Raw genomic sequence first — 14,200 nt, 5'->3', positions numbered from 1 at the left:
TTTTTCAATACACGTGCAGGCACGTGCGTACCTACTAGTTATAGTTATATGAAACTACTTTAAAATCTGATACAATAATATGATTGTTATAAAACAAAATTTTTATTATACAAGATTAATTGTAGATCAAAATTTTTAAGTTTGAATCTTGAATTATGTGCGCGTATTCTGAGATGCGGAGAGAGTACTACGTAAAAGTTGTCGGATTTTAAATGCTCCACTTACCTCCAACCTAACTCAGACGCTAAAATTATTGCTATTTTTATTATTAGCACACCTTGTTCACTTATAATTTTATTACTCAAATTGGTTTTTCTTCTCGTACATATCACTCTATTTGGCTGGTTGCCGGTAGTAGTATTTTTCTCTCACACTAAATCAGCACCAGCCACCAGTCAGTCAGCAATACTTTTCTCTCACAGCAAATTAGCACCAGCCACAGTCAGCAGAACAGAGTGTATGTGGCTAAAGAGCATTGTAGCAAAAATCTAGTGGTGAATGTGTGTGTTGATTTGTATGACTGCTGCTGAGAAGCCAATGACTAGTAGATAGGCCTCCTTTCCACAACACCATGTAGTAAGTAAAGAATTGGGTGGTAGTCTGGTAAGGTATGTTGAATTACAGCAACGAGAATACGAAAAGCAGCAATAACAAGAGAAGGACGGAAAGTGTTGCTAGCACACGGTAAAATCATATCTATTATTTGGAACTGAACTAGTAGTGACATAGAAATGTGGTACTTTCATACCGCGTGCACGCGACACAATGATAATAATTTCGAAACACAAACTAGTATGCGGTGGAATGTGGAACACACCAGTTTTTGGTCCGCAACTGCCATAGCAAGAAGAGGCCAGCTAGCCACCACCATCGGCGAAATGTATACATCGCGTACGCGTGTGCCAGCCAACGTGTTGCGGAAGTGCTTCCGCTTCTGTTCATCTTCTTCCACGGAAGGGAGGAGAGGGTGATCGGGGAGCGGTGCTAGGTGGGCGGAGCGGTTGCTGACGACCAGAGTGGTGGTCGAGGCAGCAGAACCTAAGGGTTTTGGGGTTACTTATGCTTCCATGGCCGGTGGTCTTAGAGGAGGGGAATGGAGGCGGCGGCAGTGGTGGGTTGGTCTGTGAAGGGTGAGGTCGGACATCCGGTGGACGATGACGGGTGGAGGGAAGGGAGAGAGTCAAAGAGAAGACGACGGTGGTAGACGAGCGGTTTGGTAACATGGTTGGTTATCGTTGACGACGGTCCAGGATGGCAGCGGAGGCAGGGTAGCGAGGGAGCAGCGTGCCGTGTGGCGCTGGAGCGCACTCTCTCAGTCAGTCGTCACATGGATACATCGTCAAATGGTCGCCGACTTGCCGCCAGGGTTCACGTATCCGACCGGTGACTGGTAACCGCCGGCCTCCGGTTCCGGTATACCGGTCCGGTTTGGCCGGTTACCGGTCGGAACAGGTGGAATTCAAATTTGAATTTAAACTTCCCCGTTCAACCGGTTCCGATCGGTATGCCGGTCGGTTAGACCGGTATACCGGCCGGTTTGGCCGGTATACCGGCCGGTTTGGATGGTAACCGGCCGGTTTGACTGGTACAGGTCAAATTCAAATTTTTTTCTTTTTTTTGTTTAAATTCAAATGCCCACAAAGTATACTAAATAAATGTTTGTACAACATATTTTAGTCTAAATGAACCCTCCAACTCTTTTTTATACTACTTTTACATTGTATTTGTATACTTTCGTATGCACGTTTTTTTATTTAACTTATAAATTCCGCAAACCATACTAAATGAACGAATTTTTGAGAAAATTTGACACCATTAGATTCATCACACCTTGAAATATTTTTAGGAATTTTTTGAGAATTTTTCATTTTTTTAAATTCAAATTCAAAATTTGAATTTGGACCGGTTGGGAACCGGTCGGAACCGGAACCGGTCCGGACCGGTTTGACCGGTTACCGGTCAAACCGGACCGGTTCCCACCGGTAAGGTTAACCATGCTTGCCGCCCCCTCCCCGGGATGGGCGTCGCGTCAGCGTCACGTGCAGCGCACATACCGCAAAAACATTGGCTTTACATCACCTCACCGGCCGGAGATCGGAGATCACCGTCCAATCCCCAGACTGATTGACTGAATCCCCAGACTGATTGACTGGCTCATCAGTCAAAGCAGAGCCAGCTCTGAATCTCTGATCCGCCGTCGCCGTCGCCGTCGCCGTCGCCGTCGCCATGGGATCCCACCGCCACTTCCTCGACGACCCCTTCTTCCCGTTCCCGCCGCCGCCGCAACCCTCCTCCTGCCCATTCCTCGACTTTGACAGCACCTCCCCGTTCCCCGACCTCGACCTCTTCCTGCCCCCCAGCGACCCCTCCCCCTCCCCCTTCCTCCTCCGCGTCCTCACCGACCGCGTCGCCGCTCTCGAGCTCGCTGTCGCCGCGCGCCGCCCCGAGCCCACCACCAGGAAGTGCACCTACGTCACGGAGGCCGGCGGCCGCAAGGTCAAGTGGACGTCCGTCCAGAGGCCGCGCGCGGGGGACCGCACGCTCAAGTGGGAGGCCGAGGTCAGGTCCCCCAACCACGACGGCTTCGACTGCAAGTGGAAGTGGGAGGCCAAGGGCGCCTCCGCCGCCGCGCCAAGGAAGCTCAAGTGGGGCGCCGCCGTTAAGGGCAAGGGCTCCCTCGAGCCCTGGTCGCAGGCCTACACATGGGAGGAGGACTTAACCGACGACGACGACGACGACGAGGAGAAGGCCGACAGCAACAAGACCAAGGTCGCCGACAAGAAGAAGAAGAACAAGAACAAGGCCGTCAACAAGGAGAAGAAATGCCCCGTCGCCACCGTCAAGATCGAGGAGATCTCCGACGACAACGATGCCGCCGGATGCGTCGCCATCAGAAAGGTATCACTAACATTCTCTTCTTCCCTCCCCCCACAATGGGAGTTCATTGTGATCTCGAGAAAAGATTAGATTTTTAGCAGGACCGCCGTAGACAAATTTTCCTAGACAAATGTTGTGGGTTTAGACGAACGAGACGAGATTGGGGATGCTGCCTGGCTGCACGTTCTAGATCTGCATTCCTGGCTTGCTGTTGCTGTACTGACTGCCCCTCTGCATTTTCCTCCCTCAAGGCTTTTGCTAAGGGCAATGGCAGGGGAAAGAGGAAGGAGCTGTCCCCGCAGGATGCTGCATTGCTTATCCAGATGACCTACCGGGCTCACCTTGCTCACCGCTCCCAGGTGCTTCGCTGCCTGCGTGATCTGGCTGTGGCCAAAGCCAAGCTCAAGGAGATCAGGTCCCTCTTCTATAACATCTCTTACAGGCGCCGCCTCGCTAATGACCAAGAAGAGCGCCAAAGGTTCTCTGAGAAGGTCATTGTACTGCTCATCACTGTGGATGCTCTTGAGGTAAGCTGCCTGTATATCGCCGTTTCCTTAGCTACACTGTTAGGTTGCAAGTTCAGCCGTTGCACTGTTGAGGTGAAATTCTGCAAACACAATCACGTTAGTCTCTGTTTCCTTCCTTGAATACATGTCAATCAGATGAACTGTTTCGTCCCCAGCTTCCTTCTTCGCTGCTTTTGTACCATATATATATATATAACCAGTACAAGTGATGGCGCTTGGCATGTATCCTCTAGCCCATCCTTTGTAGGCTGCTGACCTGATCAAACACAATCCGCATGCTCTAACCAATACTGGTTGCTTTGCCTCAATCCAGGGACCTGACTACATGGTGAGGGTTGCCAAGAAATCTATGCTAGAAGAGCTCGAAGCAATGCTGGAGGTTGTGGACCCTCAGCCACCGGGGAAGCAGAGGTCACTGAACCGCAGGAAGTTTGATCTCCCGGAAGCTGGAGCAGTCTCCGTTGAGAAGACGGCTGGTGTGAACAAGGCCGTCAGGATCATCCAGGAGGGCAAGTGATGCAGACTAGAGGCAGCCACCACCTTGTTAATGGTTGGATATCATGCCTTCATCCTGTTGAAAGCTTGTAGAAGCAGCATATATCTATTAATCTACCATCATCTAGCTAGGAGAACTTGAGACCTGAGAGACAGACCTCGAGGATCTATCTCTGCACTTTCTTGTACCTCTACTGTTATTCATGTGTTACTATGAACCTATAATATGCTGCTAGGCAATCAATTTGAGCTTTAGAATATGTGCCATCCTGTTCCCAATTCTCATGAATCCAACAGAACAGCCTGCCTAGCTGCAGACGCGTTCTACATGTGTACCTGCAAGTTTGTAGCAACAAAATCTGTGAAAAGAAAACATATGTATTGTACAGACAGCACTATGGATATCAGGATAAGGACGGATAGACCTGCACACAAATTACACTGCTGGTTCAGATATAGACTAGCTTAACACGGTCTATATTCAGCACACCACGAAGGGGCAGATCAGCATCAACTCTCCTCAAGTTTTCCTCTTCTCAGGCCCTTTTGGGCTTGGGGACTTGGCTGATGGAGCGGCGGCGGCTGGCAGCCGACCCAAATCCAGGTTCTGCATCTCGCTTGCCAGCAGCGCCCTCCGTTCCTTGAGGAAGTTGAGCCGGTTTGTCAGCTTGGCTAACGCAAACGACGTTGCTGGTGCGGCGCTTCCACCAGATTCCTGATCAACAACAACATGTTCATCAGTCGACAGCAAAAAGGAAGGAAGGAAGGAAGGAGCAGCATCTCATCTCATCTCACGCACGAACCTCTAGCCTGCCACCCGAATGAGCATTACTGGATCCGTGAAGTCCCCATATCAGTGGACTGTTTGAATAGTGTTTCTGCGCAAAATTCCACTTCGACCCGGATGACGACCCGTCTTGGCCCTCCCTGGCTACCGAGTGAATCCTTTGAGGAGCCCTCTGGCTGATGCTCCCGACCACCTCCTGACCTGGCTTGTCTGTCGAAGAAGGTGAATGCTGCGCAGTCTGCTTCCTTGGTTGCGCAACATCACCCTGAAATGCTTTGCGCTTTCTTTAATCTGAAAAAATACAGAGTTTCCTCCCGCTTATACTGAAAGCAGAATGAAGGGCACTCTTACCACGTCAGATGCAGAATCATTCCCGACAACTGACGATGCTTCCACTGAGGAGCTTTCAGTACTGGAGAAAGGGACCCCAATTTAGTACTACTTTACAACTGAAATGTTGCCAAACTGTAAGAAAATGCCAGATCATGATCTTACCCGCCAGTCCTGTCTGTACTTAGGAACCGTTTGTTGCATGATTCACAGCACAGCTGCTGGCCACTGGCTTGCCCATGAAGATCAGAAACCTTTTGCTTCAAGTTCATAATATCAGATTCAGCAGTCGCAACTTCTTCAAGATCAGCCTTAGTCTTTTATTAGCAGGAGAAGTTTGCAGATTATTATTAAAGGGAAAAAAAGAAGAAACCCTGCTTAAACTCAGTGACAGAAAACTACCTTACTATCTATTGTTGATGGCAAGGACACCTGCCCTCTTCGCAAATTCATTATCCCAGACTCCAAGGATGTCCTCAAATTTCTCTCCTTCTGTAGCTGGTCTCTCAAATTCTCAACCTATTGAATGAACAAATTTTTTTATTGTCAAACAGAGAAAATGCACAGCTGACTCTGAAAAGCACACAAAAAAAGCTTTCAGAAGAATGAAAAGTGCTATAACAATTTTGCATACCCAACGCTTTCAGCACTAATACATTGCATAGCTTCTTATGTTTTTATACAGTTATTGTAAGTTTTATTTCTGCTTGATGGTACACTGATCTCTTATCGAGACAGTGATCCAATTGTAAAAGCTAACACTAAGAGGGTCTTCCTGAAAAAAGAAGTTCAGCCTTCAGTTCTTACTTCTTTTTCAAGTGCTAAACGGCGCTCACGTAGTTCTTCTTTCCGCCTTTCTAGACTTGCCTGGAGGATTGCATTTTCCTTGGCCTACAAGAATAACAGGAACAATATCATGTCAAAGGGAGGAGTACGATGCCACTTAACCCAATTCCTGTGATCCTAACGGAAAAAGCTGTACCTCCTTTGCAATTTTCGATTGGAGATCAGTCTTGGTGTTCTCAAGTTTATCAATAAGGGTCCTAGTTCAGAATCCAAAACATAATACAACTCAAGTGTCAACCATAAACTGTAAAAACTTCCTTGAATTTATATGTGTTTTGTTTTTTAATCCAAAACCATAAACTGCTGTTAAATTTTGTTTGTGATATTTCTACTAGTTCAAGTTAACATGTAAACTCCAAATGGTAGGAGCTTCACAAAAGCTACAAATCTGAACCAGTGAATGGCAAATGCAAAAAAACATTCTTGTGCTTCCAAGGGATATATGTTTGCAACTCTATCAATAAATAGGATATGCCCAAAGGCCAAGGTTACAAACAAGCGCATCTAGCAGCCTAGTAGGGGCAGGGTTACTTACTCATCATCACCGCAGTATTCAATCTCCTCTGTTGACAGGTCTTTTCTTGCCTGTACATCAAGTATTCCAGTAATACTGTAAGATTATCCGCATTAAAAACCAAAAATATTCTCTCTTACCGAAGTACGGCCCCATAAGGTTCTTTTGCCCTTGTGTCCTGAGCTGCTTGATTTCTCCATAGATTTTTCATTGGAAGATGATGAACCAGAATTTGATTTTACCATGCGATCTTTAGATTCATTTGATCCACATGTTTCTTGTTTCGGGTGGGATCGACTATTGATCTTCATTTGAGAGGTATCCTCCGCTTGTGCAACTTTTGTGGAAAATGAATTGATTCAGTAGAAGAATTTTTATCAGTATCTTCCCTTGATGCACCATTTTCTATTTTTGTTTTTGTACAGACTGGTTATTGTCATTACCTGCAGCTTCTGAAGTTTTGTTTTTAACCTATAAATCAAGAAAATTGAAGTCAGAGGCATAAAAGTTGCATTTTTGAAAAAAAATTAATGTATTTGCGCCATATGAATTGATTAATTATTTGCATCTTCATATGTTCTTTGAAGCAGTAACCTAAACTATTATTCAGTAATCCAAGAACATAGTGTAACCAAGGTTTTCTCATGTAAGAATATAGTTCCAAGGCCCAAAGCAGTTCGCAGTATATGCAGCACTTAAAAATCTCCATGAAAGATAAGCAGTTATAAATATAACCGTCTTAAATGCCACTGTTTAAATATGGAAAAATTTGACCACACACATAACTTAGGCACCTATATTAATAGATAATAAAATCATATAGACCAGGGAGCCAATCTATGTTTGCTAAAAGGAAGAAGAACTGGCTAGTCTATGACCTAGCGAAGTCAGAAAATTGAAATAATAAATAATAGCACAGTGAAAGTTGAAGCATATTATGAATGGCTACAGAAAAGTAACATTTGTCTTGAAGGACCTTCCGATACCAGCATGGAGAATGCCTAATCTACAACATTTTGGAATTGATACAATGATTAATGATCAGTTGGAACTTGGAAGTACCTTGTCATCCTTGACATTAGTGTTGATTTTACTATCATGTTCACTGCCATCAGAGTAGTGATCACTATTGTCATCCAAGTCTTCTTCAATGTCATCTTCACCAGAATCATAAGAACCATCGTCGTCATGGATGTCATTATCTGTGGAATACTCCTTATCAACATCATCATCATCAGATCCCGTATAAGCGTCTGAAGAACAGGAACCTTCTTCCAAGTCCTGCATGATAATCAGTTGAATTCTCATGAACAACTAAGTGTGGTATTACTTCAAATGGAGCTTGACTAAACAAAAGGAAAAGAAGAAGTAAAAAGAGGATACATCAAATATCTGATCAAATTCCTCCATCATAATGATAACAATAGCTTGGGCATGATTTGCAGCTGCAGCAGCTTGAAGTAGCTGGAACGAACCATCCCCTCCCATACTGAAGTCATTGTCAATTTCACATTCACCAAGAAGAAGAGGTCGGAGAAGGAGTGGTGCCATGCAAGCCGCCAAAGCAGATTGAGACATCCTATTAACAGCTTTGTGTGACCCAACGATTTGCATCATCTTAAGAACCCTGAAAGAAACCTGATGAGTGTGGAGCCCATTCCTTGGATGTTGCTATGGTAAAGGATAATAAACTCAAAGTTAAATATATTATAATGATGTCGACGGATGAGAACCTCTGTTCGAGAATGAAAATCTGACTATGATACCTCAAGCATTAATATGTTGAGTACCCAGATTCTTTTGACAAGAAAATAGAATATAAGCATATAACAAAAGGTAGATACCTCTGCAATAACTGTCGATTTGGTTCTGGGAAAACTTCATATATCACTCTACTTATCTCATCAAGTCTTCTTGTCTTGTCAGTTCCTGTACAACCATTAGTCTCGATTATCATATGACTCTACACATCAGAATGCTGTGGACAAGGGTACATATTGATTTAATTTATTTGTAGTTACTTTATGGCAGAGGTTGTATATAGGTTTCCTCAATTCAGAAATACAAGAAGACTGCTGAATGCATAAAGAAAGCTCCAAACTAATCTTACGGTATGCTTTAACCAGGGCAGTGCAACATGATGCAGGAACTGGAGATGATGGCATCTCTCGAAGAACATACTGTATCAAATGACAACCAAATATATATTAGTGACAAGCATACCATCAAAGCACAATGCATTCTATGAGATTATAACCAACACTTGCCAAATAAATACCTTAATACAGTCACCAATAACGTGTGCATCCTCTTCTGGGGAGAATTCGTTTTTCCCTAAGAAATAAAGTTACGAATATGTTAAAGCAGACAAAAATACAACTCCTGCACATTATTATGACCGGCATAAAATATCTTTATGAAGACATAGTGAAAAGACACAGATCATTTTATCAATTTAACTATACACTGCCAAACACCAAATATAGTTATCCTAGATAAGAAAATAAGAGGTTTAGTAAAAAGAAATCACCCTTTTCATAATCCCGAACTCGGCGTTTGACTTCTTCAACGTCAGCAGACTGGCGTAGGATCCCTTCTACCTTGACCCCTACAGATAGTTTTTTTTTTTTGTGTGTGTGTGATAACAAGGCATTCGTGCTTGGGCTCACCATAATTCAATTTTTTTTCATGATTGTGTACTGAATTCAATAAGCAAAAATAATTACCATGATCTTCAATGAACTTCAGGGCCTTTTCCAGAAATGACGGACTGCCATCTGCGTCCACAAGCGCAAATTCTGCAGGTCTGCCAATAACAGAACTGTCCTCCGCTGCAAGACAAACAACTGAACTTGCTTAGCAATTAAATGTAAGGAGTCCACCCCTCCCCCCAAAAAAGAAAAAGTTGGATTAGAAAGATACTGTTAACTCAAGAAAATGAGCTCTGATAAGAAGAAAGATTGGGTGACAAAAGCTCCTGATGCAAATAGGATGAAATATCTAAATTTAATATGCAACCAAATATATGTTAAGTGTATCAGCAAAATGTGCAAAAATAAATAGAAGTTCTGTTAAGTGCATATATATTGAAGCATGACTATAAAGTTTATAATATTAAAAAACTCGTAACCTAGGAAGAACTAGGTGGCATCATAAATAAGAAGAAATAGGCACACAAATTCGAGCTGAAAAAGACTAAAATCTGGGAGGTTGGCATGTACACCCACACGTTCCACCAAGTTATGCCCGCTAATCGTATATAAGTTTATGTTAGCACTCAATAGAACTGTAAATCATACACATAGGACAAAGGGCATGAAGGAGAACATCGCACTGGCGCACTGCCATGTACTCGACCCTCTTTTCTAGTACTCTTCATAATTTCAAAACCACTATATCTAGACATTTTCAATCCTTTTATCACAAGAATGATATTATGAAAGCAAGCTGGCTTTCATTGAATAATGAGACAAAAAAATGAAAAGAAAGAAATTGAAGGTGTCAATTCTCAGAAAATGCAGGAGTTTCATTCTACAATTTGTAAGAGATGCAGGCGTATTAAAAAGTTCTAACATCTCAAATGGTGGTCAAGTGATGAAAGACAACGTGGCTTACACTGTTCAGCTGGAGCTTCAGCAGGTTCTGCCGCTACATCAGTGCTGAATATTGGATTTTGCCCCGTTGTATTTGCTACACATGGTGCTTGTGCTAGAGCATATTCCAATGAACTTCTCCACTCATTAAGGTCTTCTATGGTTTCGGCCTGCTTGGTGAAAATTCATACCATCAATTTATAATATGATCCCTGCATAATGGAACAAAAAATGGCCCACATTGTACACACAGGGCAGAACCCTGCAAGCCCCTAAGGGACTACAGCTAGCATGGCCGCCCCCTCAATCTAACCATTACTACTATTGCTTCACCAATCACTGCCAGCCACAGTCAGTTGTGCAAACTGCACACACAATCAACCCCACATGGAACACCAAAAGTGATATGCTGGAAACTGTATGAAGTGGACAACTAACCTTCAGAGTGAAAGTCCGTCCATCGCGGCCATCAGGAAATAACACTGTCAGAAGTTTCCTTTCTTCTTTGACGACAACACTTGAGCATTCCACAAGATTATAAACTTATCAGTTAGTACTGAAGAATCATCAACCTTTTGTCAAAGTTTTGGCTTTTGATGCATACCTTCCGGAGCTATTCAAGTCGATTCCGCCGAGTGTGACAATTGGTTCAGCTCCTCTTGGAGGGGGCACATTCTGAAATTAAAGCACATTATTAGGAGTAACCACTGTGTGCTCACCTAAGCTGATCAGCTTAATTTTTTTTCCTTGAAAATATGCTTTTTTCTGTATGTTAAGAAACCAAACTTGAAAAATAATAGCAGAAATACAAGCTTTAGCAATTATACTTTAATCATGTCTATGCTTTAGGAAAACTGTCAGTGACAATCAAAAGTAGCTTAACTTTTGTTTCATGCAACTTTTGGTATACGACTAATAGGACGAAAATTTTTCACACTTCACCACTAGTCCCACCAGAATGTTTCCCCTCATAAAATGTGTAAGGAATGTTAATTGTATTCTGATCTAGACACAGCAGAGTCATGTTAATTTGATATCTATAGAGGTATCTGAGCAATAAAATTCTATTATCACAAGTAGCTCTGCATGTAGATTTTAATAGATGATAATGGTATAACTGTATCCAGAGGACCCAGTAAAAACAGAACTCAGTCGGTCTAGCTGATACAACAACAACAACAACAACAACAACAACAACAACAACAAAATCGGGAACGCAGGAGAGAGCTGCGCATCAATATATTAAGAAGAAGAAAGGGTAAGAAACCCCAGGTGATACAGTTTAGGGACTGTACCAAACCCAAGCAAAGGACCCTGATTGCTATTACAAAAGAACTTAGATACATTCTCATTGACAAAGTGCAGGTTTTATACTTTTATGGGGATTTGGGACTGTATCTGCAAGAAGACTTAGATCTCCACATGAGAAGCGAATCAGCACTGCTAAAGCTTCTTTAGTGTTTTTCATTGCAAGAAAATTGATTTTACCTCAAACATATGACTAGGATATCACGGAGAGCAGATTGACATATGAATAATGATGTAAAGAAACACAGAAAGGTACAGGTATCCAACAGTATAACATAAAGAAAAAGGAACAGCATCCAAAGAAATAGTGCAATGTATGGGCACAATATATCTTACAGGGTCGCTTCTGAAGAACACTAACGATGCCCTTGTAAGAACAAACCAGCGCTTTTTCCATGATGTCCATCCAATTCCTGTATATAGCAAATTTAATATGTAACATTTTAACTCAAAATTAAAAGTGATCAGATGTGAAATGTTACTAAGTAGGGCAGACAAGCTTAAACAAACTATCAACGTTAGGCACTAAAAAATGATGGCAAACTATTTAAGATATTAGAGGAGAGAAAGGAGAACACAGAATTATGCATTATCATACATATTTGAAGGAAAGCGTACCTTTTGATGAAAGTAGTAAATGCCCGCTCTTAAGGACCTGCACTACAATAGTATTTGTCATTGGCCTTAAAAATTCTCCTACAAAGGTATGGACAAAATAACAAGGCACATTCTTTTAATTTTACTATTTATCATGACCTAAATTAATAGTAGTTTGTAACTCTAAATTGTGTTTCTAATAACTTTCTTTTGACCATACACCAGGGCACAGCCAAGTTGCAGATAAGCATCAGTGCCAGCTCTGCATAGCAATGGCAGCTTGTGAAACATCAGATTGTATAAAATCAGCCCATAAAGCTAAGTACCCAACAACGTATCAAGCAGCGTACTAATTTTATGAGACACTACAGCATTGAAAAGGTTGTTTATTTATTTTATTTTATTTTTTTGCTGCAGCACAAAGCCTTTAGGTGTAAGGAGATCTCACAAACCTGGCAATTAGGACAAGAAGTTGGCGGGCTGTCACAAGTTTCAGATGTGTCTCCCTCCCCACATCGGCAGGTCTTGAACTGATTTGCAGTCTCAGCAGGCTGTGAGGAAGAAACCTATCATAAAATGAGAAAAAAAAAGGTTGAGTGAACATGTAGCACAGTGACACAGTTGAACGATTAAACTGTGAATTATTAGTGAGCTTGGCTTTTGTAAAAAAAATAAAAAAGAGAGAAAAGGGCATTTAGATTGACAGTTTTTTTTTTCACAAATCAAGGCATATTGAGCCAAGAGCTTTCGATCTTTCAGCATATCTTCCATATTTAGATATGCATTATGGAACATATTCTCTGCGCTTTAACTAAATTTACTCTCTTAAATATAAATGATTCTTCACTAAAATGTTGTCTGAGATCAGCATATATATATATATATATATATATAATTGGATTGCTACTAAATTCAGAAACGTCATATCCCATTATTACTCCACTAAAGGTAGTTGAATAACACAGCAGAGAGATTCTTAGATAGATATATACACTGATAAGCAAACTCCAGCACGAAACCTGAAAATTCTTGTTGAAACATATATATAAAAGCCGCTTACTTGCTGGTACGGAATCCTGAACTCAGAAGCTGACATTGTGTGCCTGATCTAAATCTCTGGGTTTCGAAGAAGCTCAGGACAATTTTTGCCCTGGCAATGTGCCGCCGCCGTTCTTGTTCCCTATTGAGAGATGCATGCAGTGTACAATGTTAGTGCCCATAAAAGCCATGAGCTTTCCGTTCGTTTCAAAAACAAAATTAAAATGGGACAGGTAACCATGCATGCATGTTACCAAAAGTGATCTGAAACACCAAAATACCAAAATAGCTGGATGCGCGTTACAATTCTGCAAGCAAGACGTGATTGTGAATTGTGATTGCCTATGTCCGAATCGCAATCAGCTAGAGGGTGGGGAGGGGGGCAATAATGCGGATGATTCTAATTAATTACCTGAAGGATCGAACAGCTGCAGGTGGTCGGTCGTCAGCGCGTCATGGACAGGACGCGAATGGCCGGTGATTCAGATGATGATGATGAGCTAGGCTAGGCTAGGCTAGGCTAGGATTCCCCCCGGCCCCAACAAGTGCGTGATCGATCGAGGTGCTCCTCCTCCGCTCTTCCCTCTGGGCCGGTCTTGCTACCGATCCACATGGGTGGTTGGTTGAGCTGAGGTCCCTCCCTGGATCCTCTCCGTCGGTCTCCGTGTCCCTCCAGATCTTCCTCTTCCCTCGCGCCTCGATCGAGTGGAGTGTCGTACATGGATAGGATCGGTCGGAGAGTCCTTGCTATTCTTGGCAAATGGAGATCGATCAGGCCACCTACCTGGGGTTCCTTCTCGGCCAAGACCTTCTCTTGTACGACCCGACCAAGCGCCGCCGCGTGCTCTGCTCTTCATCTGATCTGGGGGGTGCCAATGGCAATGGGTGGGCGTGCTGGCTTCTGGACACCAAAACCCCCACAGCCTCAAGCCCTCAAGCACGGGAGGAGGAAACCATGAATTGTTGTTAGCTCTGAAATCCAATGGGTTAAGAAATTTGCGGGCCATGCTATGACCAGCTACAGCCAGTCTCTGTGCAGAGCCGCCAAGTTCAGGTCCATGGGTGGACCCTACTTCAGGGCCTCGGGCCCACCACAGGAAGCACAAAAAGCAAAGGTAAGGGCAAATGTTAGAAGTATCATATAAGATCCAATAACTATTTTTTTTCCGAAACAAAATTTTTTGTTCTTAAACAAATTTTTTTATTGCCAGAACAATTAAAAATTGTTCCGGAACAAAATAAATTTGTTCCAGTTTGTTGGACCAGTTTAAGCCAAAAACATAAAATC

The 14,200-nt window shown here is 42.8% G+C and overlaps 2 protein-coding genes across 7 annotated transcripts; one reads left to right on the top strand and one right to left on the bottom strand.

Moving 5' to 3' along the window:
- The first annotated feature begins 2,112 nt into the window (after positions 1-2,112).
- On the top strand, positions 2,113-4,178 carry LOC120702332 (BAG family molecular chaperone regulator 7-like). 2 transcript variants are annotated; one of them, XM_039986083.1, is made up of 4 exons: positions 2,115-2,553; positions 2,608-2,898; positions 3,129-3,404; positions 3,718-4,178. In XM_039986083.1, exons 1-4 carry the CDS (start codon positions 2,227-2,229, stop codon positions 3,919-3,921), a joined length of 1,098 nt encoding a protein of 365 aa, XP_039842017.1. In that variant the 5' UTR covers positions 2,115-2,226; the 3' UTR covers positions 3,922-4,178. The 2 variants fall into 2 exon arrangements, with proteins under 2 accessions (XP_039842016.1, XP_039842017.1); XM_039986082.1 differs by having other exon boundaries at positions 2,113-2,898.
- On the bottom strand, positions 3,964-13,908 carry LOC120702331 (rho GTPase-activating protein REN1-like). 5 transcript variants are annotated; one of them, XR_005686344.1, is made up of 26 exons: positions 13,325-13,907; positions 12,935-13,054; positions 12,327-12,440; positions 11,896-11,932; positions 11,614-11,690; positions 10,574-10,644; positions 10,408-10,486; positions 9,992-10,139; positions 9,103-9,207; positions 8,907-8,984; positions 8,655-8,710; positions 8,487-8,556; positions 8,221-8,305; positions 7,760-8,003; positions 7,439-7,657; positions 6,820-6,847; positions 6,517-6,713; positions 6,398-6,447; positions 5,999-6,059; positions 5,824-5,907; positions 5,419-5,535; positions 5,182-5,333; positions 5,038-5,098; positions 4,703-4,951; positions 4,325-4,614; positions 3,964-4,235 (listed from the first exon to the last, which is right to left on the bottom strand). XR_005686344.1 is itself a non-coding variant. In XM_039986079.1 (26 exons), exons 3-26 carry the CDS (start codon positions 12,968-12,970, stop codon positions 4,420-4,422), a joined length of 2,613 nt encoding a protein of 870 aa, XP_039842013.1. In that variant the 5' UTR covers positions 12,971-13,054; positions 13,167-13,220; positions 13,325-13,907; the 3' UTR covers positions 4,160-4,419. The 5 variants fall into 5 exon arrangements, 4 of the variants coding, with proteins under 4 accessions (XP_039842014.1, XP_039842013.1, XP_039842015.1 ...); XM_039986079.1 differs by adding an exon at positions 13,167-13,220 and having other exon boundaries at positions 4,160-4,614; XM_039986080.1 differs by having other exon boundaries at positions 4,151-4,614; positions 13,697-13,907.
- Between the last annotated feature and the right edge of the window lie 292 nt (positions 13,909-14,200).

Source organism: Panicum virgatum, chromosome 4K (genome assembly GCF_016808335.1).
Source record: "Panicum virgatum strain AP13 chromosome 4K, P.virgatum_v5, whole genome shotgun sequence".
Taxonomy (NCBI): Eukaryota; Viridiplantae; Streptophyta; class Magnoliopsida; order Poales; family Poaceae; genus Panicum; species Panicum virgatum.
Note: the sequence above shows the minus strand (reverse complement) of the source record. Positions and strands in the feature narration are given on the sequence as shown.